The 22,734-nt window shown below is 38.5% G+C and overlaps 1 protein-coding gene across 2 annotated transcripts in view; it reads left to right on the plus strand.

Annotated features, from left to right (window-relative positions):
- The window catches only part of Ptprk (protein tyrosine phosphatase receptor type K), a 523,134-nt gene that overhangs the window by 285,056 nt on the left and 215,344 nt on the right, over positions 1-22,734 (plus strand). For both annotated transcript variants that reach the window (XM_038340426.2, XM_038340427.2), the window contains exon 6: positions 9,790-9,964. In XM_038340426.2, coding sequence (XP_038196354.1) covers positions 9,790-9,964 — 175 coding nt within the window. The remainder of the gene's footprint in view (positions 1-9,789; positions 9,965-22,734) is intronic.

Below are 22,734 nucleotides of genomic sequence, written 5' to 3' on the forward strand. Positions count from 1 at the left end.
TCAAGCTTTCTGGTCAGACTTTCTTTGGAGCACCAGCCCTAAATAAGGACATGGGGTTTTATTAATTATGAAAGCTTGTCCTTTAGCTTAGGCTCCTTGCCAACTATGTCTTATAACTTAACCTGTTTCTATTAATCTTTGTTCTGCCATGTGGCTCATTACCTCATCTACGTAATTTATGTCTGACTTCCTATGTGTCTCACTGGCATCTCTCGCAAGCCTGACCCATACCCTGAGATCCCCTCTCCTTCTGTATTCCCACCTATTCTCTGATGCCTAACCATTGGTCATCCTGCTTTTTATTAAACCAGTCATCACAACGATATATTTTAACACAGTGTACAAATATTGTACAACACCTTTCTCTGTCTTCTTCACTATGTGTCACATGGCAACTGAGCTGCCAGACCTGAGTCTGTACAAACACAGAGAATTTTTGGCATCAGAAGTAAACACGGTGTGAAGTATGACGAAGTCAGTGATAATGTGTTTGGAGTGGGGACGTCACTGGTGACAAATGTATCTCTCTGCCGGTGTGCTGTGTGAGGATGTGTGCGAATGCTACTCTCTGTGAGCCTGAAACTGTTCTTTAAAATGACTTTTGGGTGTTAAGACAAAAGAAAGTGTTCTTGAACTCCTGATTCAGTTGCTTAAACCTCCCCAGTGGTTGTGCTACAGATATGTAAAATCATGCTTGGCGTCTTTTATTTTTTTTCTTTTATTCCTGTTTCATGCATTACATCCTGCCATAGTTTCCCTCCATTCCTCCCATCCCCTACCCCCACCTCCCCTCTCCCATACCAAAAGATATGTTCCTCTTCCATTCCCCTTCAAAAATAAAACAGAGCAGATTTCTCATGGATATCCACTAAACATGACCTAGAAAGTTACAATAGGACTAGGCAAAAACTCTCACACCAAGGCTGGATGAGGCAATATAGTATGAGGAAAATGGCCCAAGTATAGTCAAAAGAATCAGAGACAGCACCCTCCTATTCTCACTGTTGGGAGTCCCACAAGAACACCAAGCTACAAAACCGTAAGATATATGCAGAGGACCTATCTCAGATCCATACAGGGTCAAAGTTTGTTGCTTCGGTCTCTGTGAGTCCCTATGAGCTCTGCTTACCTGATTCTCTGAGCTGTGTTCTTGTGGTATCCTTGACCCCTTTGGCTCCTACCATTCTTCCTCCTCCTCTTCTGTGGGGTTCAGCAATCTGGGTATTCTTGGTTTTTAGTAACATTGGGGTATTACAACACTTACTGATTACTTGTTTGTTTTAAGGGTATATTGTTTAATTACTTTTTAATAAAGATTTATTTGTTTTTATGTGCATTGGTGTTTTGCCTGTATGTCTGTCTGTGTGAGAGTGGAGGATCCCCTGATAGGGATTTATAGATAGTTATAAGTTGCTATGTGGGTGCTGGGAATTGAACCTGGGTCCTCTGAAACAGCAGCCAGTGCTCTTAACCGTCCAGCCACCTCTCCAGTCCCTCTTTAATTACTTTTGCCATAACTACATTGTAATTATAAAGATGTTGGATACATTATACATTCATACTTAGCCATATTGTAGTCTTAATTCCAATTGTAACCGTTCTTAATATGTATTGTTACTCCATATTCTTGTATTTGCAGTAATATTGCATGTCTTTAAACTAATTTTCTTCTTAATTTTTGTAATGAATATTTTTTTATGTGGTAAAGAAGAACCAACGTCACAAACTTTGCCACCTAATTTTAGGTGTGTTGTTCAGTAGTATTATGTTCACATTGCTCTTAAATGTATCCCTAGACTTTTTAAATGTCATTTTAAACTAATGTTTCCTTGCCCCTTGGCTTGTCTATGAATAACCTCTGCTCTGGATGTTTTGTGAAAGTGGAACCAGTGCTTGTCTTCTCATGGCTGGCTTGTTTCATTTATCGTACTCTCCTCCAGGCTCATCTCAATCGTAGAATTTTAGTGAGATCTCCTTCTTTATTATTTTAATAATATTTCCCTTTGTGTGTGTGTGCGTAGCATATTTTATGTAGTCACTATTGTGTCTATAAAGTATATCGATCGATTATAACTGTTCATTTACTTGGGACTGCTTTTGTTAGTATTACTATTGCTGCGATGAAACGCCGTTATACAGAGCAACTTGGGGAGGAAAGGATTCGTTTCAATCACGCTTCCGTCTCAGTTTTCACCCCGGGGCAAGATCCTGGATGCAGGAGCTGATGCGGAGGTCAGGGAGGAGTGTTACGTATTGGCTTATTGTTCCTCATTGCTTAACCTCATTTTCTTAAAGAACCTAGGACCCCCTACCCGAGGTGCCACCACCCACAATGGATAGGCCCTCCCTATCAATCACTAATTTAAACTGCTCCACCAGCTTGCCCCCAGCCCATTCTTCTGTAAGCATTGTTTCAAGTTCCCCTCACCTGAGGTTCCCTTCTCTCAAAGTGTTTTGTGCCAGGGTGACATAAAACTAGCCAGCACAGGGACTATGTGCTTGTTGTAGTTTTTGTTTTTTAAGTACCTTGCTTTTTATTTTTTTAAAGTATCTTTCATATCCAGGATTGGTCTGAAATTCTATGTCCAGTTCATGCTGGCCTTAAATGTGTATTATTCATGCCTCTGCTTTTTGAATGCTTGGATTATAGGCATTCCCAACTGCAACTGTCTTAGAAGAAACATTTCTACCTCCATGAACATTTACCATTTTTTATGGTGCAAGGAATTTCTATGTATCTTGAAATATATGATCCATTATCATTATCTGTAATCAACACAGTGTCTAGGGGACACCAGATCTCTTCTGGTCTCATTTTATACTTAAAAATTTTTTATTTAAAATTTTTGTTAATTAAAACATTTCATTAATATGTTTATTTTTATGTGTATGGGTGCTTTGCCTGTGTGTATGCTTATATACAACATACATGCCTGATGGTCACCAAAGCCAGGTGTGGGATTCCCTGGAGCTGGAATTATAGATGGTTGTGATCTATCATGTGGATGCTGGGAATCGGGAATCAAACCTGGTTTCCCTGGAAGAGCAACTGGGACATTTCCCCTGCTCCCATTAAGAAGAAAGAAAGGAAAGAAGGAAGGAAGGAAGGAAGGAAGGAAGGAAGGAAGGAAGGAAGGAAGGAAGGAAGGAAGAAAAAAAAGAACAAGAAGTAAAAAAAAGTGTATGTGTCTTAGCATGTGTAAATCAGAGTAAACTTTAGGAATTCGTTCTCTTCGACTGTAATGTGGGTCAGATATTGAACTTACGTCAATTTCTTTTGACAGTTCTGCTGATCTATCTCACTGCCCCAGGTTGTTCTCACTTATGTGAACTAGGGCTTCTTGAAATTTGGGATGAGTGAATGTTCAGAAAACCTTTCAAAAATCCATGCATTTCCTTCTTCATTCTCTCCGAGTCACTGAAAAACATGGTCACTTATTCTCTAGGGATTCGGGCCTTTATGATTATTTCCTCTTGTATCTGAGTCTTCCTGAGTCATTGAAATACATGGTTGTTTATTCTCTGGGGTTTGGGGACTTTATTGTCATTTCCTCTTGTACCTGAGTCATTGAAATACATGATCATTTGTTCTCTGGGGTTTCAGGGCTTTATTGCCACTTCTCTTGTATTTAGATCTGTTGTTGTTCCTTACAAGTTTTTATTTGTTTGTTTTCATTTTCAAGATTCAGGACTGTCGAAGAACTGTTCTAAAGACACTATGTTTTGAGAATACCCCAGCCCCATTTCCACTGGGATCCTTGACATATTCAGCTTTGCCTTTATTACAAATTGCATGGCTTCATAGCTGTAAAGTCATGTGATTTCACCTTTTCTAGTGTAATATTTGGCGAACACCATATCTAACAGTGGTAGCATAGTTCAATTGCTGTTCCATGTTGTGGCTTGCCATTTTCTTCTTTATAACTACATAGAAAGTCAACGTGTTTTATCCAAATTAGATAAAGAACACATTCCAGAAAATCCAGAACCTTTCTGGAAGCCTGTATGTAGAAGTCTGTTCCCAGAAACACTTCTAGTACTAAACTTACTATTGTTTTGAGAAGTCAGGCATTTGTCTTATCAGGGAGAGTCACTGGGACAGTCAGTCTGCAATATAAAGTGCAGCCAATATTGCTGTTCAAGTGTGGGGCTTCTCCTTGTTCAGAAAAGCCTCGGGTATCCTCTTCAGGCCTTTTTGTTACATATATCTTCTCAGTTGATACTTTTAAATGCCGTGAGTTACAGAAATTGAGTAAAAAGAGAAAAGCTAGTTCAGTGGATTATGTTTTCTTAGAACAATGTAATGATCAAAGCTAAGCAGCAAACAGAGAATCATAGGACCAGAGCTCTAATGAAACTGAGAAACAGAAGCTTTGGGGTCATTACCCTGGTTGAGATTTAGTACTGCTACTTATAGATTATCTGTCTCATTTCTGATGTTTGTGAATCCTGATTTTTATCATATAATTGGAACTATTACCCTAGTTTGTTTATAGGAAAAATATAATTGAGCCAAAGGAGTAGCTATTGTAGTCCAGTTATTTGGTGCTTATTTCATTTTTATTGAATACAAACTAAATCTATGATCAAATAATGTTTCTAATTGTATTGTTTGAAGAGATAGTCTGTTATACTAATTAATTACATATTTTATGAGTCATTTAAATACATATACATTTATAGATGTACATCAATGCACTTTAATCAAAGCAGATTTTAAAATAAGACATAGCTGCTTCATGATATTCATATTTGATGGCCTTAATCTTTCCCCATCCTCTGCATTGTGATATCTGTGAAATGAATGATGTTTGCTAGTAGTGAAATTTTGATGGCCATAAAACATGACGCTCTGCTGTCTTTGGCAGTGTTCTGTTGCTGTGAAGAGACACCATGACCACAGCATGTAGCAACACTGTCAAGTAGTGCCACTCCCTTCCCTGATGACTAAGCATTCAAACATATGAGCCTCTGGCGGCCATTCTCATTTAAATCATATCTATCTTCAGGACTATTTGAGTGCACAATGATAAAATCACATTTATACAATATATTACATTATCAAAAGTTCAAATTCTCAAAGTCAGTAAATACATTCAAAAAATATTTTATTGTGAATACTTTTGTATCAGCATCTATGACATTGCCCACAGGGATAAGAATTGAGAAGTCTATAGAATAGCATTGAGGTGAGGAACCGAGGCCAAGAGAATAGAAAGCAAACCTTGTTCAAATAATAAAGTAAATGATCAAAGGTTAAGTATGTGGAGGAAAAGAATTGCAGGATGTCTTAGTTAGGGTTTTTATTGCTGTGAAGAGGCACCATGACCAAGGCAACACTTATAAGGAAAACATTCAATTCGGGTGGCAGCTTACAGTTTCAGAGGTTCAGATCATTATCATCATGAGGGGAAGCATGGCGGTGTGCAGGCAGATGTGTTGCTGGAGCTGAGAGTGCTGCAGTTTGCAGGCAATAGGAAGTCAACTGACTGTCACACTGAGGGAAGCTTGAGCAAAAGAGACCACAAAGCCCGCCCCCACAGTGACATACTTCTCCAACAAAACCATACCTCCTAATAGTGCCACTCCTTTTTGGGACCATTTTCTTTCATACTGCCACACACAAGTAATGTTGATTCATGGGGAAAATATCATGGTACTTGGTGCTGGTCTTGTCATTAGGGAGATCATTCCAGGTGCTTGGAATGCCTTTGACCAGCAGACTATTCTGAAAGTTAGTGTAGAGTCCTGGACGGAGGGGTGTGCTAATGTGCAGTAGGATCAGGGAGGCAGGACACAAGATAGGAATAGTTTTTGCAGAAACTATAAGGGTAATTGGCAGGAATAAAGGCAGCAAACACTGAGAGCCCTGCCAGAGGATAATGAGAGGACTGGAAGAGGGTGGGCTCCCAGGAGAGGAGCGCTCTGATGTGTCTGTCTTCTAATTAGAAAGATTCCATGAAGATGGCCTGCTAATTGAAAAGGAAATGAACCTAAGATTTGCATGTGTAATGATTTGTTTTTGTTTATATGACTTGTGGATGAGAAAGAATTTAGGTTGATTTTCAGGGTTTATATTTAAGGGCTTTTGAATATAAGCTGGTTTTTCTTCCTTTTGTAAAATTGAAAATAGACATTCATTTATGCACTATATTCTGATCACTGTTTCCTCTTCCTCACCCCCTCCTAGATCATCTCCACCTTCTCACCCTTATAACTCCATGCTTTCTTTTTCTCTATTTCTTTAGGAAACATATATACCAATAACAACCAGCCAACCAACCACCCACAATATAACAAAACACAAAGAAACACACCACACACACACAAAAAAAGCCTGAAAAAGACATACACTTTCAGAGAAATACACACACAAAACAGTAGGGAAGGAAAAGACAAGTAAGGTTTAAAAACAAAACAAAACAAAAATATCCCCAAAATAACAAACCAACAAATTATTATGAGAAAAAAAAAACACCCCTGAAAATATCGTTATTTCGGGCTTGGGACTCCCTATGTATGGTTTCTATATCCAGTGAGACTCCTCTGGTGAGAAAGTAATTTCTCTGCATGGACTGTAAATTGGAAATAGTGTCTGGGTTAGGGATGCAGGCTCCTATCCACTTCCCCTCTCAACAGTGGCTTAGATCTGTATGGGCCCTCTGCATGCTACCACAGTCTCGGTGAGTTCATATGTGGTTGAGGACTGCTGTGTCTGGAAGGCACTATTTCATTGGTGTTTCCATTCCAATTGGCTCTTACAATCTTTCTACCTCCTCTTCCACAATTGCTCCTTGAGTCCTGAGATTAGAGATTTGGTGGAGATATCTCATTTAGGACCTAATGTTCCAAGATCTTTTACTCTCTACACATTGTCCAGTGGTGAGTCTTTATGTTACTTCCCATCTCCTGCACAAGGAAGCTTCTCTAATGCTGGCCGAGAAAAACATTGGTCTCTAGATATAGCAGAATGACATCATGAATCATATTACGACTGTGTTACTTTAGCAGAATAATGATATTTGGTTTTCCCCCTAGGTCCATGTCCTATCTAGTTTTAAGTTTTGGCCACCTAGTTACCATCAGGCATGGATTCTATCTCATGGTGCAGCCCTTATACCCAATCAGATGGTTGTTGGTTACCCCCACAACTTTTGTGCCACTATTGCAGCAATCTAACGTGCTAGACACACCACCATTGTAGATCAAAGGGTTTATAGTTGGGTTAGTGTTTAACTTTATTCTCTGGTACTGTTCAGAGTATCTTCCAGTACCATGAATAGTAGTCAGCAGTTAGTAATCAAACTAGAACACTAGTCTAGTTATGTATCAGCTTCACTTTTCTTTGTTTAATGAAATAAGTAGGTATCGTCTTTAACAGTAGGTTCTGAATTTCAGTTTCTGGAGAACAATTAATAGCCTGAGTCCTTCATGTTCTCTATGAGGTCCCTTTGCTCAACATCTCAATTAAATGTAACTGATACACTGAAGGTTTTGTTTGGTGGCAAAAGGAGTCTAGTTGGGCCTTTTTCTCCCCTGCTATTTAGTGATTCCTTTCAGATTTCTTTCAAATAATGTAAGTTTCCTGAGAAGGGTTTCTTGATACACAATTCTTAAAATCAGTAGATCAAGATGGAATTAACAAAATCATGAATGAAAAGGTAAAGGCATAAGTGAGACTTAAATATACATATATTCTTCTGTTCAGTTAATTATATTCATAATACTCATGTTTTGAGAAGTATGATTCAAGAAACAGTGAGGTTAAAGACATAGAAAATTATCAGAACCTAGTTTTGACCCCTTCCCCAAGGAAAAAAAAAGAGAAAGAAATTTAAAGCAATATAATAGTCATTCATGTGCTCATGCTCTAATCTAATAGGAGTAAATATTTTGTATTTTGTGTGTTTATACATTCCATTTATTAAGGCTCCTTCTTTGCCTCCTTCTCCGCATGCTCCCTCCCTTCCTTTTTCCTTCTCTCCTTCCTTTCCTCCCTCCCTCCAGTTTATGTAGTCATATATTACCAGCCAGTGGTATGTGGGAACCAGTTAATGCTAAATAATTGTTAATTTTCCAAATAAATTTGTGAAGCCATGATATCACTTTGATAATGGGAAAACTGATGACCACAGACTATTTTAGTCTGCGCAGTGAAGACACGCCAGGAGCACCATGGGAGACTGAAGCACCAGCCCTTGTGCTCTGTACCAGCTCTGTTCTGCTCTCAGTTTACTTCCTTAACTGTGACTTTGCATCTGTGAATGGAGAAAAACTCTGAGAGGTTCGGGTCTCCCTGTTTTTTGAGTGTTCCAAATAATGCCAAAAGTCAACATTCCCTTATATTTTCTTAATCACATATATACTAGTGATCCAAAAATAGAAATCTGGAAGTGGAGATGATGGGGTTTGAACATTACCCACTGTTCGTTTATTCCATTTCCTTGTTTATTTCCTTCTGTTTTGTAACTTACGGTAACCTTGAACTTCTGATCCTCTTCCTCTAAGCATCAGGTGCAGGGATAAAATGTGTACCTCCATGCCTAGTTTATGTGGTCCTGAAATCAAACCTGGGCCTCGCTAATGCTAGGCCAGTACTCTACTAGCTAATCTCAGCCCTAGCTTCATCTTCCAGTTTCTAAAGAGTAATCAGTTATTTTTAGAAATAATTCCTAGAAAAGAAGGCCACGAGCAATTCCATGCTGTTTTACCTACATGTAGTCCTTTGGCATAATATTCCAAGTAATTTTAATCCCATGGATACTTAGAAATTCACCAATGAGACATGAGCTTGAACTCCTAATTAATTGTTTCTCATAGCTAGAGCCTTTCTTTGACATTTATCGGTATTTGAAACATACAGTTTTAAAATTTGGACTGATGCCTCCTTTCATTGTTCTTGTACATATGCCTTTCATCTTTTTATAGCCTGTCTAGTTTTTGACTGGGTTGTTTATCAATTTTCTTATTGAACTATGGAAGATCTTTACATATCTTAGCTGTTTATCTTTTTGTTGTTATATTTTTTGACAAATATCTCATCACAGTCTGTGTCCTCCGCCACTTTATTTATGGTGTCTTTCAACATATAGAAGTTATAAATTTTATTATAGTTGAAAGTTACCATCATCTCCTTTATAGTTTATGCTTATTGGTTTTGTATGAGATACTGTGATATCATAAATATATTCCCTACTTTTTCATTTTCAGACTTGACATGTATGTTTTTAACATTTAGGGTTTCTTTGATTACTTCTTTAAAAAGTATAAATTCCATGTCATTAATCCTGAAGAGATAGTAGTTTGCCATGAGCACAGATTTAAGGTTGACTCTCAATCATTAATCAGTATATTGTTGTCATTGTATGGCAAGTCCATGCTGTATATCTGGAATAAGAATGTATATGACCTGGTCTTCATCTCCGTGGGGATGACTGTCACATTGTGTGTGCAGGACGTCTTGTTAGTACCAACAAAAACCAAAAATCTTCTTTATCCATAAAGAGGCCATCACTCATTTTCCATCAGCTTTTTTGTTAATGTGTATATTTTGCCATAGTAACTTTATGGAAAACTGGGAACATAGAACCAACTATACATCCTTTTATGATTCTCATTATCTCTTTTCCCCGATTGCATGACAAAGGTAAAATTCTGGGGGTCTATGGCAGCCATCTTCCAAATAGTTTAGTAACCAGAATTATTTATCATAGATATTGCTTTGCTGAGATACTTTAGATTGATGGCATGGGGAAAAACCTGTTTCTAAAGATTGGTTTCTGTTTGCAGAGACGCAATGGAGAAGACATACCCGTGGCTCAGACAAAGAACATCAATCACAGAAGATTTGCTGCCTCTTTCAGATTGCAAGAAGTGACAAAAACCGACCAGGATTTGTACCGCTGCGTAACTCAGTCAGAACGAGGTTCTGGGGTCTCCAATTTTGCTCAGCTTATTGTGAGAGGTAACACTTTTTGCTTCATGAAATTGCATACCTTTATGAGAACTGAGCAAGTCTGTAGACAAAGTGATTGGTTTTTAAACCACGGTATGCTTCATTGCAAGTCACTATTCTGAGTCATTGGCAAAATTCTGATAATGTCAATTAAAGTGGAGCCCAGTTTTAAAATTGATCAGTTAATTGTCCAACCATTGTCTCATCAAATGAAATCTGATTTTGCCACGTTTGCTGTGATAAAACATGTACTGTATTTTCTTCCGTATCACCTCATAATATTCATCCCAACTTGAGAGATGTTCCCTCTTGTTGGAGACATTCTGCAAGTACTGCTATAGTGCTTTGTCCCAAGAAGTGTTGTGATAACAAGGTCCCAGGAAATATTACAGGTAGCACTGTAAACAGTATCAGCAGCAAATCTCTATATTAAATGGTCATGATTTCTGGTCTTTTATCAAATCTTACGGAGTCAGAATGAGGTTTTTTTTTTTTTTTCTAATCTTAGATGTTAAAGTCATTAAAGGAAAGTGAGAACTTCATATATTAGGCATCTCTGTTTTGAATTCAGAGAAAATATAGGCAACTTCAAGATCTATATTACCCTTATTAAAATTATGATTTGTTATTTATCTCAGAGAGTGATTTAGGTTAGCGGAACACAGTGTAGGGAGAACACAGATATCCTGGGAACATGACCCTTGACAGTGGGTGCCGTAGGAATCTTATGTACACATGGGCAACATGTAATTGTGGTATGTGTTTCTGTGAAGATTTCTCTTTTCATGAAAGTGGTTTTATAGTTTTTTTGAGGAGTTGACAAATGGAATACAGAGGGGGAAAGAGAATTAGTTTCATGAAGATTTAGAAGCCAAGGAGCTTTGTTGAATCAAATATCAGGCAATCCTGACACAAATGAAAACCACGTGAGGTTGTGTAAACCTCAACACGGAGACTTTTGCCCAACCTAGTGGGAACTGAACTCGAAACTATGCAGAGCCATAGGGGAGCCATTCATGAATGAGTCTTCTCTGAGTCAGGGAAATACAGGATGAGAGAATGTTTCTAGAGTCATGTAGATAAGAGAAGACATTGGGTAAAACATACATGCATGGGCATAGAGAGATCATGTTGTGGTTAAGAGAAGAAATTGTTCTTTCAGAGGACCCAAGTTCAGTTCCCCGCGCCCACATCAGGTGCCTCACAACTGCCTATAATTTGAGCTCCAGGGGACCTAATCACTGTCATCTGACCTCCTTTGGCAACCACACTCATTTGCAAAGCCCCTCACACATGTGAATATAAATATCAATAAATCTTCAAAGAGAAAACAACAAGCAGAAACTGCAACAGGCAGGAAGCATAGCACATGCCATAGCCCAAGAGCTAAAAAGAAAAATGAGATATATTCATATCGCATTAATCTATTTTATAATCTTGATGATGAATAATTGTTAGGAACATTGTTTGGAGATGTACTTGATTCTCATACATTATTCTTTAATAACTATAGAGGACAGGAAATTAAAGTTCAGGTTAGTTGATATTGCTCCCAGAATTATAACAATATAACACTTGACAGAGCCAGACTGTCTACCCTGTTTCTTGTCTCTTCGTGATGAGTTCCTTCTTTACCAAGTCAGTTTCTCTAGCATTTACAGTATTTGCTAATCATCCTCATCTCTTATATACTTTGCTGAGATCCTTTAGCTCATGATAAACAAAACAAACATTGATCTTTGCAGGATGAATATGCTCTTGTCTTCAATGTAACCTTCCTTGTAGCTGCATTGTCTCATATTACCTGGACAAGTTCATGGAATGATAGACCCTCTTACTAAATAAAGAGTAAGACAACATCACACTCTTTTACAGCTGACATCCGAAAGATATCTTATACCTGATACTGATGAGTGTTTATTCATTAGTGTCAATCATATTTCAGCCCCTTTCATGTGAATCTAATTCATTGGTGTTGGGCACCATTGCTGTCTCTTTTGTATGAGTCTAATTCTGAAGATGCCAGATGTGCTTGGCTATTCTTCAGTTATTTCACAGGCTAAAAGCACCATGCTCACTGAATCTCTCAAGTCCTGTGTAAGTCTACAACCCTGAAAAAAGTGATATCTGCTTAGGGCTCTTAGACTGCTTTTAAATACCCTAACTACTACAACATGTAGTTAAATGTGTGTGTGTGTGTGTATGATCAAACACACAGAATTACATATACATTTCTTTTTTGTTTGCTTGTTTTGTTTTTTTTCTTTTTGTTTTTTTAAGACAGGGTTTCTTTGGGCAACCTTGGCTGTTCTGGAACTCACTCTGTAGACCAGGCTGGCCTTGAACTCACAGAGAACTTACAGTTCTTAGAAGGGGTTCCACACTGGATGTATGGGATGCTGATGTAAGGAAGGTGATCATGTTATCCATGTGCTTTCCTTTCACAGATAGGCTATACCTATTAATGGAAAGTTTTGCTTATTTATTAGAAATACTTGTCGTGCTTAGAGCTTCAGTGTTTGTAATTCTCTTTTTCTTTCATTTATTTGTTTTTTGGCAGTGCTAGGTATGAATCCCAGGGTGAAGTACATAAATTTCAATCAGGCAAGAACTGAGTTATGGCCCTGTTCCTTGTTGCTTGATTTATAATTACATTTCTATGATTTTATTGAGGCCTAGTTTTCCTTAGTTGGTGGCAAATACATTGTTTTTAATAGCATTTAAACATAATTCTTACATTTTATACATTTAATATTTTTCCTTCCATAAAAAAACATTTCTGCATGTTATCCATTTTACTTGAGGTTTTGTGGTACGCATGTGTTAAAGTATCATAGCTCTTTGGATGTGTTGGTTGCACTTTTGCTCACATTATAAATACCCTTTTTGATACTCCTGTCAGTTTCACTTATTTTCAACATATTGTAGGATCTGCATCAAATATGTGCAGGTGATACTATGCTTGTCTTATTATCTGAGAATCGATATAGAGGAATACATTTCTTTATTTGTCCAGATAACCACAAAATAGATACTGCAGACTAAACCATATCCTTGGGGGTCAAATGTCTGATTGCTGACCAAACCTAGGCTCCAGGGGGTTCCGCTGTCCTGGTACTGAAACAATGGTGAAGATTCGCCGTGGTGACAGGTCCCATCACTCAGTGGCACGTTTGCAACTGATGTCCTGCTATATGGACACAAAAGATGGTAATTTTAAGGGAAATTTTGGGGGCAGTGATATGAATAGTCTTTAATGAGAGTTGGCATAGTGTTGCCTGTTGTCAAACATGACCCATGGGTAAGAGTTTATTAGTGCATTTTCTCTCAAACTGGAAGTGACAGGGCATGCTTAAGGCTTTTTTTTTTCTTGTTTGCTACAAGTGAAAATTTCAGTGCAAAATCCTCATGTCGAGGAATATTGATCTATGTGCTCCCGGAGCCACGGGAATAGCAGAGTGGGTCGGTGAACAAAATTTACTTTGCCATAACTCTACCTTTGCTTCCAGATGGTTTTGAGTAATAACTTCTGCAGCTTGTGCAAGCCGATCTTTATTGACAAAGAAGCTTTTGCACATCCGAGACCAAGAAGAGATGTTTTTTTTGCTCAGTGAGGCTACAAGTTTTAGGAGTGCTGTCTGTATAGAGTGTGCAGAAGTGATGTTTGCTAGCCTCACAGTGAACCTAGCCTTCAAGATAACTCTTGTGTCGTGGTTGCTTTTGTCCTTCACTGTTTCGTACATGTCAGTTTTCATCTGTCCAAGAGAGAAGATGTCAACATTAACACAGAATTTGGATGTGAATGTTAAGATTGTTTATACTGTGGTTATTTGTAGGTTTAAACACAACTTGTTTACTTTAATAACTAGCATTATCATTACATAAACTCAGTAGTTTTCTCAAAATTACCAACACAGTGGTTTGATGGAAGTGAAAGCAGCCAGTCTGGGTGAGGCTATTGGAAGGATAAGGAGTATCCTGCTCCCTCCGTCCTGCAAATAGAGAGAAACAGGCAAAGCATTTTCTCCCTGTGGTGCATGAGCCGCCTTTTGCCTTCTCAGGTGAACTAGAGGAGCTGCTTTTACGTTTGGCTCAAAACATTATTCGCCTGAAAAATTAATCTTGTTTTGTCCAATATTCTTTTTCTGGCTCTATCATCTCTCTGTGCATACTAGTTAAAAAAAAATCACTTCTAAATATTTCATTTTTCTATTAACAGCAAAGGCATTCAGGCAGTGGAAAGAAGGACATACTTTACTAATACTCTTGCTAGCTGGGTGGTTTAAAAGCCATGGAATTTCTAGCTCCAGACTGTCAGCAGCCTGCTTAATGCCACAGGATATTGATTTTTTTTTAACTAGTTTTCATAGCATAGCTGTCAAACTTGCGAATTCATAGAACGATCTTTTTTCTTAATGGTGACTTGAAAATCCCCCCCTTTTTTTACCTATATTCTGAAAAGATTTTTTTTTACAGTTTTTCGAAGGTTGTAATCTAAACGCCTACATTTTATAAAATCTGAATGATGACGCTGATAAGCTACCTGTTAATTTCCCTTCTCTATGATGCCCTTAGGGAGAGAGGGAAGGCCACACAGTCAGCAGGTACCAATTGTTCGAAGTTTCTCGGAGGTTTGAAAGTTTCATAGCTTAGTTTTTTGCTCTGCTACTGTACCCTTGAAGATGATAAAGGACGCATTTAGAGTCTCCTCTCATTCCGAGTACCCATTTCTGATTCAGGTGTTCCACCATTCGAGATGGCTGGTACACATCTAAATTCCAAATGAGCCAGAGATCATTCTTATTTCAGGTACTGCACCGCGAGGAAACCAGGAGGCAGTCACAGATTTGAGTTGCTCTTCTAATCAGTTGGAGGGATGCTTCTCTAAATTGAAAAATATTAAAACATATGACAGGATCTTCATTTATTGAAAAGTAATTGGATTTTAAATATACTTTTCTCTAGGACTTATACACTATCCTATACTGCTCTGCTTGCTTATGTATACCACTGTTCCAAACTCTTTATTCTCTATCTCTCCTGATAGGTATTCTCTAAAATAGTGGCACACAAAACACATGTTTTGACCGAGTCACCGTTGTGATTTTATTTACCCTCTCTAAGTTCATTTAAAAAATTATCATGCAGCATGAATCCTCTCCCAAAGGGCACCTACAAGTTTTTCTTAGGGGGATCGACTGGTGCGAAGCACCAGACAATGTCTCTCTGGGAGCTGTGGGCCAGTGCTCTTTGAACTGAATCTTTAGGGAGTTTGGTTTGTGACTCCTCTTCTTAAGAACTTACAAAGAATCAGCGAGGAAGCACACCACTGACATGCTAAATAATTATTTGTGTGGATCTCGAGAGAATTTGATTTCCAAGCATAGGCTGTGGGTCTTTCCTCTGGAGCCTTTTAGCTCCCTGCTCTTGGAGTTTGTGATGAATGTAATTGGGACTGATGTCGACCAGGGGACTTCTCCTCCTTGAGCTAACAGTGTCTTTGTTCTTTATAGCCTTCTTCCTCTTTTCTACGTTTCTTACCCTGATCTCAACCCCCAAAGAAAACAGCGAAGTCGGTCTGTGCTAAGGTTTCAATCTCTCTGCCTTCCTTTGCAACGTCATTGGGAAATCAACTGTCAGCCCTTATCAAGTCTGCAAAAGAAAAGACCAAAAGAAACAGTCGCCTCTGCCTGGCAGCATTTATAATGTAATTCAATAGGAAAATACAGTTACTATCTTGGCATGGAATTTTGACTTTGACTTGGTAAAATTTATAAGTGTGTGAGAAAAAAAAATTACTAACCAAACAAAACCCAACAAAAAAAAAAAAAACCCAAAAAATCCAACTAAAGCAGACATTGTATTTATTAAGCACGAATGTAGTCAATTATATTACTCTATGTGAGTATTATAGGGTGTTAATTGGGCAGAAGTCCTGTAACTGAACAATGGAAATCAGTCAGTGATGGCAGAGAGGTAATACACCGTGTTGGGAGACTTAGCAGGTTAACATGGTGATTGAGCTGTTACACTATTGCTGTATATCATTGGTTGTCCTTCTTGGGTCTCTTCTACTTTCTTCAATCCTTGGTTTTCACCAGAGTCAACAACAATCACTTTGTCTATCAGTCTTTCAACCATGGGTGGGCTTTTGTTTGGAGTTTTTAGTAGGAATCATTTGTCAGTGAAATGCTTGTGTCTTCTGGAAAGCTGGGTAATGTGCATTTATTCGGCTTCATAATACATGACCTTTTATTAAGACTAAAGACACAGAAAACAGAAACATGTTCAGAACTCTTACAAACCTAACCATGAGAACCAAGTAATCATGCACTTGGATATTATGGTTAACATGTCTATCCTAACCTGTTTGGTTATCAAATACTGTAGAAACCCACTTTCTTTCTGAGTTAGGATAGGCGGGTTTTTGTCTTTTCTAGGAAATGTTCAGTTGAGCAACAATTGAAAGCAAGGCTGCTGTCGCTAATGTAGATAAACATTTACATTTCTGGTAGATCTCAGCAGGGCTTTTGTTTACATCAGAGTTAGGAAGTTTTAGAAAAAGAAACAGCTTTACCCTTTCAGGATTAAACGCTCAAATTTGAGGCTGGGGCCTCTTGTAAGGGTAAATGGAAGGACAAAGGTGACAATGGCCACCACACTTAGATCTGTAGTACCCTTTCTTTGCAGCATTAACTTCACGCTGGGATTTGTCTTTTAGAAAAAGTATGGCTTGTAAATATGTTCTATTCTTCTGAGCAGTCTAGGGAGAGGATTATTTTTAACTTTGGGGCATAATTTGCAACACTTAATGCACACCAAGTTTTACTTCCTGATCCTTAAACTAAAAGAGCAAACATTTTGTTGTTTTCTTACTGTGTAGCATGGTTCGGAACCATGTTTAAATAGAAGAGCACAGAATCCGTGATTATATTAAAATAATGAGGAGGGCATAATGATTACCTCTGTGTTTGCTAGGATGGCCCTGTGCCCACCATTTCTATCTAGTTACTCCACTTGTTCTCTGGCAGCTTCTGTCATCTTCAGATATATATAGGCGATTCCTTATGTGACCTGCCACTTCTTAAAGTGACTTCATATTAAGTTAAAAAAGAAATCCTGGCCACAGTCCTTTGTTTGCCATGCAAAAACACCAAATGCTTTCCCCCCTGAATACAGCTGGAAATTCCTTTCCTGCCCCCATAGTCCTTAATCAACAGGGTCATACTAGCCCCTCTCACAAATCTGCTGTTTATGGAGTCTTTTCCCTAGTCTGTCCATCCTTAGTTCTTTCTCCTTTTTCTATCTCTCTCAAATACAGCTATTCTTTCATGGTTTTATTTCATTCAGATTTGTAATCATTTGTTCATGTCCCTGGCATCCAGGCAGTCATGATTTTCCCATATGAAACAGAATTTATTAATTACATACTTTTCCTTATAAAATTGTTTAGTTATGAAAAAATCATTAATTGATGACAATTCTTAGTTCATTAGTTCAGAACAGTCTTATATTCTTTGCATTCTTGAAACCACAACATCAAAGAAATAGTATGTATTATATGATGATTTCCACATAATCTGTATTTTATTAAGTCGGCTCTGGGTGCTCAGACCTCATTCATTCTCACACAGCATTTCCTACTGTCTCTTTACTTCTACTGTATGATTTTTCCCTCCTTCAGGAACAAAAGAATGTCATTGATTGAGCCTTTAGAGTCAGGGCGGCCCATTGAGGATCCTCCTGAGCACTGGTAGGTTTAACAGCTAAAATCACTAGATGTGCCAAGAAGAGAAGGCATAGAACACACATGTTCTTGTGGATGAGCATGAAGCATGCGCTGTAATAAAGCATTTCCTAGGGAAGAAACTTAAGGTGCACCCAAAGTTGTGCTAAAAGCCTTCCGGAGGTAGAATGTGAAAACCAAAAATATTCCCATGTATTTGCTACTTGGCCTTGAATTCTGAGAGGCCAAAATGGGGTGTTGCGTGTTTGTATCTGTCTTAAGAGAGACTAGGATGATGTACGGTTTTTAGCATGATGGACTTTCAGGGACTGAGTTCAGCAGGCTGACAGTCCCCAAGGCTTGAAATGCTAAAAGGTCATTGTGGAAGGAGTGGCATAGTGAGAATGGGGCACTGCTGCCTACTTATGGCCGATATATTGGTCACGTGGTGTAGTGTCAAAAGAGATTCACACTCATAGTTGAGATCTGGTGTTGTGGACATTAATTCAGAAGACTTGTGCAAGGGCTTATTTCAGCAAGTAGATGACGGTTTTCATTGTAAGCTTCTACCTTAGGGTGCAAGGAACACATCAGGTTCAACGTATTGGGTTGTGTGAGTTATGCTCAGACTGACTACAGGTTATTGGATGAGAATCATACGAGGTGAATTCACAACACATGCTGAATAGAATTTTTTGTTTTAACTTCTGGTATTAGAAAATTTTACATTGTGAGACCTCATGGTAAGTGCACATGTATTTAGTTGAATGGAATTTTGTAAGTAAAAGGACACTGTGGTGCTTAGACTGTCTTTATCACCAACAAATGCATATTCAAACACAGGCAAATAATCTTTAAGTTTGTGTTCCTCAGACTTCCAAATGAACTTCTGGCTGAATTAAAGGCTGCCTGTTTGACTTATGCCTGTAATCCCAGCGTATTGTAGACAGATTGAATTAGCATCAAAAGTTTAAAAACAACCTGGTCTATATCGTGAGTCTCATGCTAGCCAGGGTTACGTAGAGATTCCTTGTCAAAGAAAACCAGGAGCAGAAAAGTTAATAAAATCTTTTCACTGATTTAAAAAAAATAAAACTTTTTATTGCACAGAAATGAGGTACATTCTGTAGAGACTGTAGAGAGTTCAGTTGTTTTTTTTTTTTTTTTTTTTTTGTCTGCTCTTCAGGATTTGATTGCAGATGATAACAATATGTTGCTGTCTCTCTCTTCTAGCAGTTTTTTTTTTTTTTTTGAAGGTCTAGATATGTAGTGAGATTTTCCTTCTAGGACTTTTGGCCCAAAGCATTTCCGTATCCTCGAAGAATGTCATTCAATTCAGCAGGTGGTTCGAAAATATTTACTTATGGGCAGATAAAGAGTTTCCACCTGTCATAATTTTTCTGTGTTAAAACTCCCACTCGGCTTGACATTTCGGTGTTTCTTGCAGGATTGCTGGAAAGCAGTTACCATGACCAGGCTGCTTGATGCACAGTAATGATGAAAAGCAGAGTGTTTGGAATTCAATATGGATGGCAGAAATGCGAGGTGTCAGGGAAGCCATATATTAAAGAGAATTTGAATTGGAAACCAAATCCCCACCTGCCACTGGGAACATTTTGATCATTTTGATGTATTAAACTTTTATAACAACATTCAGATGGAGCTGAATTAAAAACTTCCATCCAGGACAGTTTATTGTACACCATCCACTATTTTACTGGTATCATTTTTGAAGGTTCTTGCAATCTGTGAAGGGAGAAAGAATGGGTGAGGGTTTGGTTTATATGGCAGTTTATCCCTGTGTTGATGAATATCACTTTAAATTTGTCTTTGTTTGATTCTCTTGCTGTTAAACCTGGTTTGAGGTTTCAAAACAGTAAGTTATTTAAAATTTTCGATGTTTTTCAAGCATGTTTGAAGCAGGGATAAATAATTTTCTGATTGGAACAGTACATGTCTTACACGGAGAAAGAGAGAGCGGAAGAGAGCATGCATTTGGGGCCTTTGTGCCTCTGTTTTCACATGTGGTGGATAACTATTTACATAGAAAAGCTAAGGTATGCTGAAGCCAACAGAGGAAGTGCATCTCCTCAGAACTGTTGGAATTCTGTGCATCAGTCCTTTTAAAAACCGTCTTTCGGCATCAGCAGCCATGAGTGGTCTGTTCTGAACAGTGGCTCCTTGATAAAGAAAAATCAATTACTATTAGAGAGGCACTCGAGGTTAAAGGCATTGCTGGTTCACACTTGGTTTTGCAGCCGTAAGAGGATACTTAGCGGTGAATCAGGAACGACGGAGAAGATGGATGAGACAGAGTTCAAGGAGCAGTAACGTGAGGGTCCAGGACTATCATTCCAACCTGTCGACGCAGTCATGATGGATAGGTTTGGTGGCAAGAAGTAATACTACCAAATGATGAAAGATACATCTCAGCCACTTGAGCCCAGCAGACTACCTGTTGGAGTTCTGGGTCATAATGATTCCTGATTTGCAACCAAACAGGTTGGCTGCATTTAGCAGCCCGGCTTTTTGGCAGCTGTGAAGGAAGCCAGTAGCATATCAAACACTCCTGCACACTGTAAATTTAATTACCTCATATTTCTGCATAGTGGATGTTGACAGGAACTTGTAAGCTATGCTAATATGGTAGGTAATTTGTTACCTCCAGAAATCACTTTCCTTGTGTCTTCTGATCATTATCATGAAACATGATAAATGATCTAGTCCCTGAGGTATAAATGAAAATGAAAAGGATAATTGGATTCTATGTCTAAGTTGTGGCTGGAATAGTTGCCGCGATTATAATTGAATTTATCTCATAAAAATGCACTGGGCCATCTATCAGTGACCTTTCATCCTTCTGAGCCTCCAGTGTTCTATGGAGCTGGTCTTACACTGCTTGTAGACTTGGTCATCGATTTACAAAATAGAAAAACATTCATGTATTTTTAAAGTATCTTGTTAATTCCAATGAGTACAAACAGCTAATGCTGACGCTCTTACTTTAAGAGTGAAAAGAGAGTGTTTTCCTATTAGCAGCACCCTGATCAGATGGTTTTAGGTCAGGGAAGGATACATTGAAACTGTTTTTGATGAATCCCTTTATCATTTTCAGCACATCCCTTTCCACTGAGCGATGGAAGTGTGCACTATTGCTGGCATTGTGTTTACTGTGGTTCTTAAAAAAAAGAAACTTCAGTGATTCCACTTTAATATAGAACTGATTTTCAACACCGCCATGCTTTTTATCCCATTTCACCCTTTCTTTAATTTCCTTTAAATAGCAAACCATGCTTTGTTATGAACATCAAAATGGTCTTGGATCTGGGCAAGTGACCCAGTGTGGAAAAGGCTCTCTGTCCAAGCAAGAGGACCTGATCTCCATTCCCACGTAAAACCTGAGCATGGCAGGCAGTGTGTGCCTGTAACCCCTCTCCTGGGGAAACAGACAAAAGAATCCCCAGGGCTTCCTGACTTATCACTGTAGCTCAAACTCCAGATTCAATGGAAAGATGTTGTGTCAAAAATTCAGGTAGAGGAAACAAGGAAGTCAGCCAGTGATGATTTCTAGTATCCACAGACATGCATGCACACATGGGCAAACACACAGATATGGAGTCTCACTCAAAACTCACTAGTGATTTATTCATTGATGAGATTTGATGCTTTAAAGAAGTGATAACATATATTAACATGTATTGACATTGTGATTGTTCCCAACTGAACAGATAAAACAAATAGACAGTAGTAGTTGCCTATGTAGTTCTGGATCAGTTCATCTTCAACATTGTAGTGTGTTATATTTTCTGTTACTCTGTTATCTTCTGTGATCCCCAGCCCACCGCACCACCACCTGACTTTCCTTCAGTAACGTTCAAAACATTTATAATAATCTGTTTTCGTCCTCATTTATTCTCATCTAAGGGGATCTGTTTGGGATTGAATTAGTGAATCATGGAAATTTGACTTTTCTATCGAAGTGACCTGTCAATCATTGAGGCATGTCCCCAGGATCTTGTCTCTTCTCTTCTCTCCTCTTCTCGCCTCGCCTCGCCTCCCCTCCCCTCCCTTCCCCTCTCCTCTCCTCTCCTCTCCTCTCCCCTTCTTTCCTTTCCCTCTCTCCTTCCCTGCCTCCCTCTCTCTCATCTTGATTTTTTAGAATATTTTCTTTTTCTTTTTAGTAGTGTAATTATAACTCATTGGTTTATTTCAGTAGCTGAGTGATATATCTCCTGTTATAACAGCAGATAATGGCATGTATTCTTCTCTCTGGTAAATTTAATAAAACAGACGTGTTGAGTGTAAGGTCCCATGAAAAGAAGTTACCAATAATTTATTTACAATGTGCTATATGGGATGAGAGATGTTTTATGTACACTTTTTATCTAGTCCAGTTACAAAACATTAATATTCTTGATCCTTAAGAAACCTGAATCTAATAAACAGGCTTGGCTCATGGGCCTAAGGGCCCAGGCCCAGGCTGTGTCCCAAGTCTTAGCACAGCTATCACCTTATGTTCATCATGGATACATCAAATTCTACAAGACTTCTCCGAACTCATGGGGAGGCATTAAGATATCACTTCTGATAGCAAGTTTTAATAAATGTGAATGGTGAATGAACATTTTTACTACCCTCCCCCACAATTCAATTGCTCTGGTTTTTATCATACTGCTTTATTAAGCGCTGCACTTACTGTTAGTTATCGGGGTATTGTTTTTAATCTTGTATTGCCCTCCCAAGTAGCATTAGAACTCAGATCTACCACTTCTGCCTCCCTTATTCTCCATAAAGGAACGGGCACTTTGTCTTCTCTAAATCAAGTGGCAGGCATTTTAGTAATTGCAGTGACCTCCTCACCATTTCCCAAGAACCTAGTGAACTAACAGAAACACAAACGCATCCTCCTGTACCTGTGCACACTCACGTATACACTTGTACGTTTGTGTGCACTTGGCCTAGATTCCAGGAAGCCGTGTGGTCTCTGCTATAGTCTATGCAGAAAGTCGCTCGAAATCAATTTATGATAATTATGAACCGAGGGTTATTTTTC

This window comes from Arvicola amphibius, chromosome 8 (assembly GCF_903992535.2).
Source record: "Arvicola amphibius chromosome 8, mArvAmp1.2, whole genome shotgun sequence".
Taxonomy (NCBI): Eukaryota; Metazoa; Chordata; class Mammalia; order Rodentia; family Cricetidae; genus Arvicola; species Arvicola amphibius.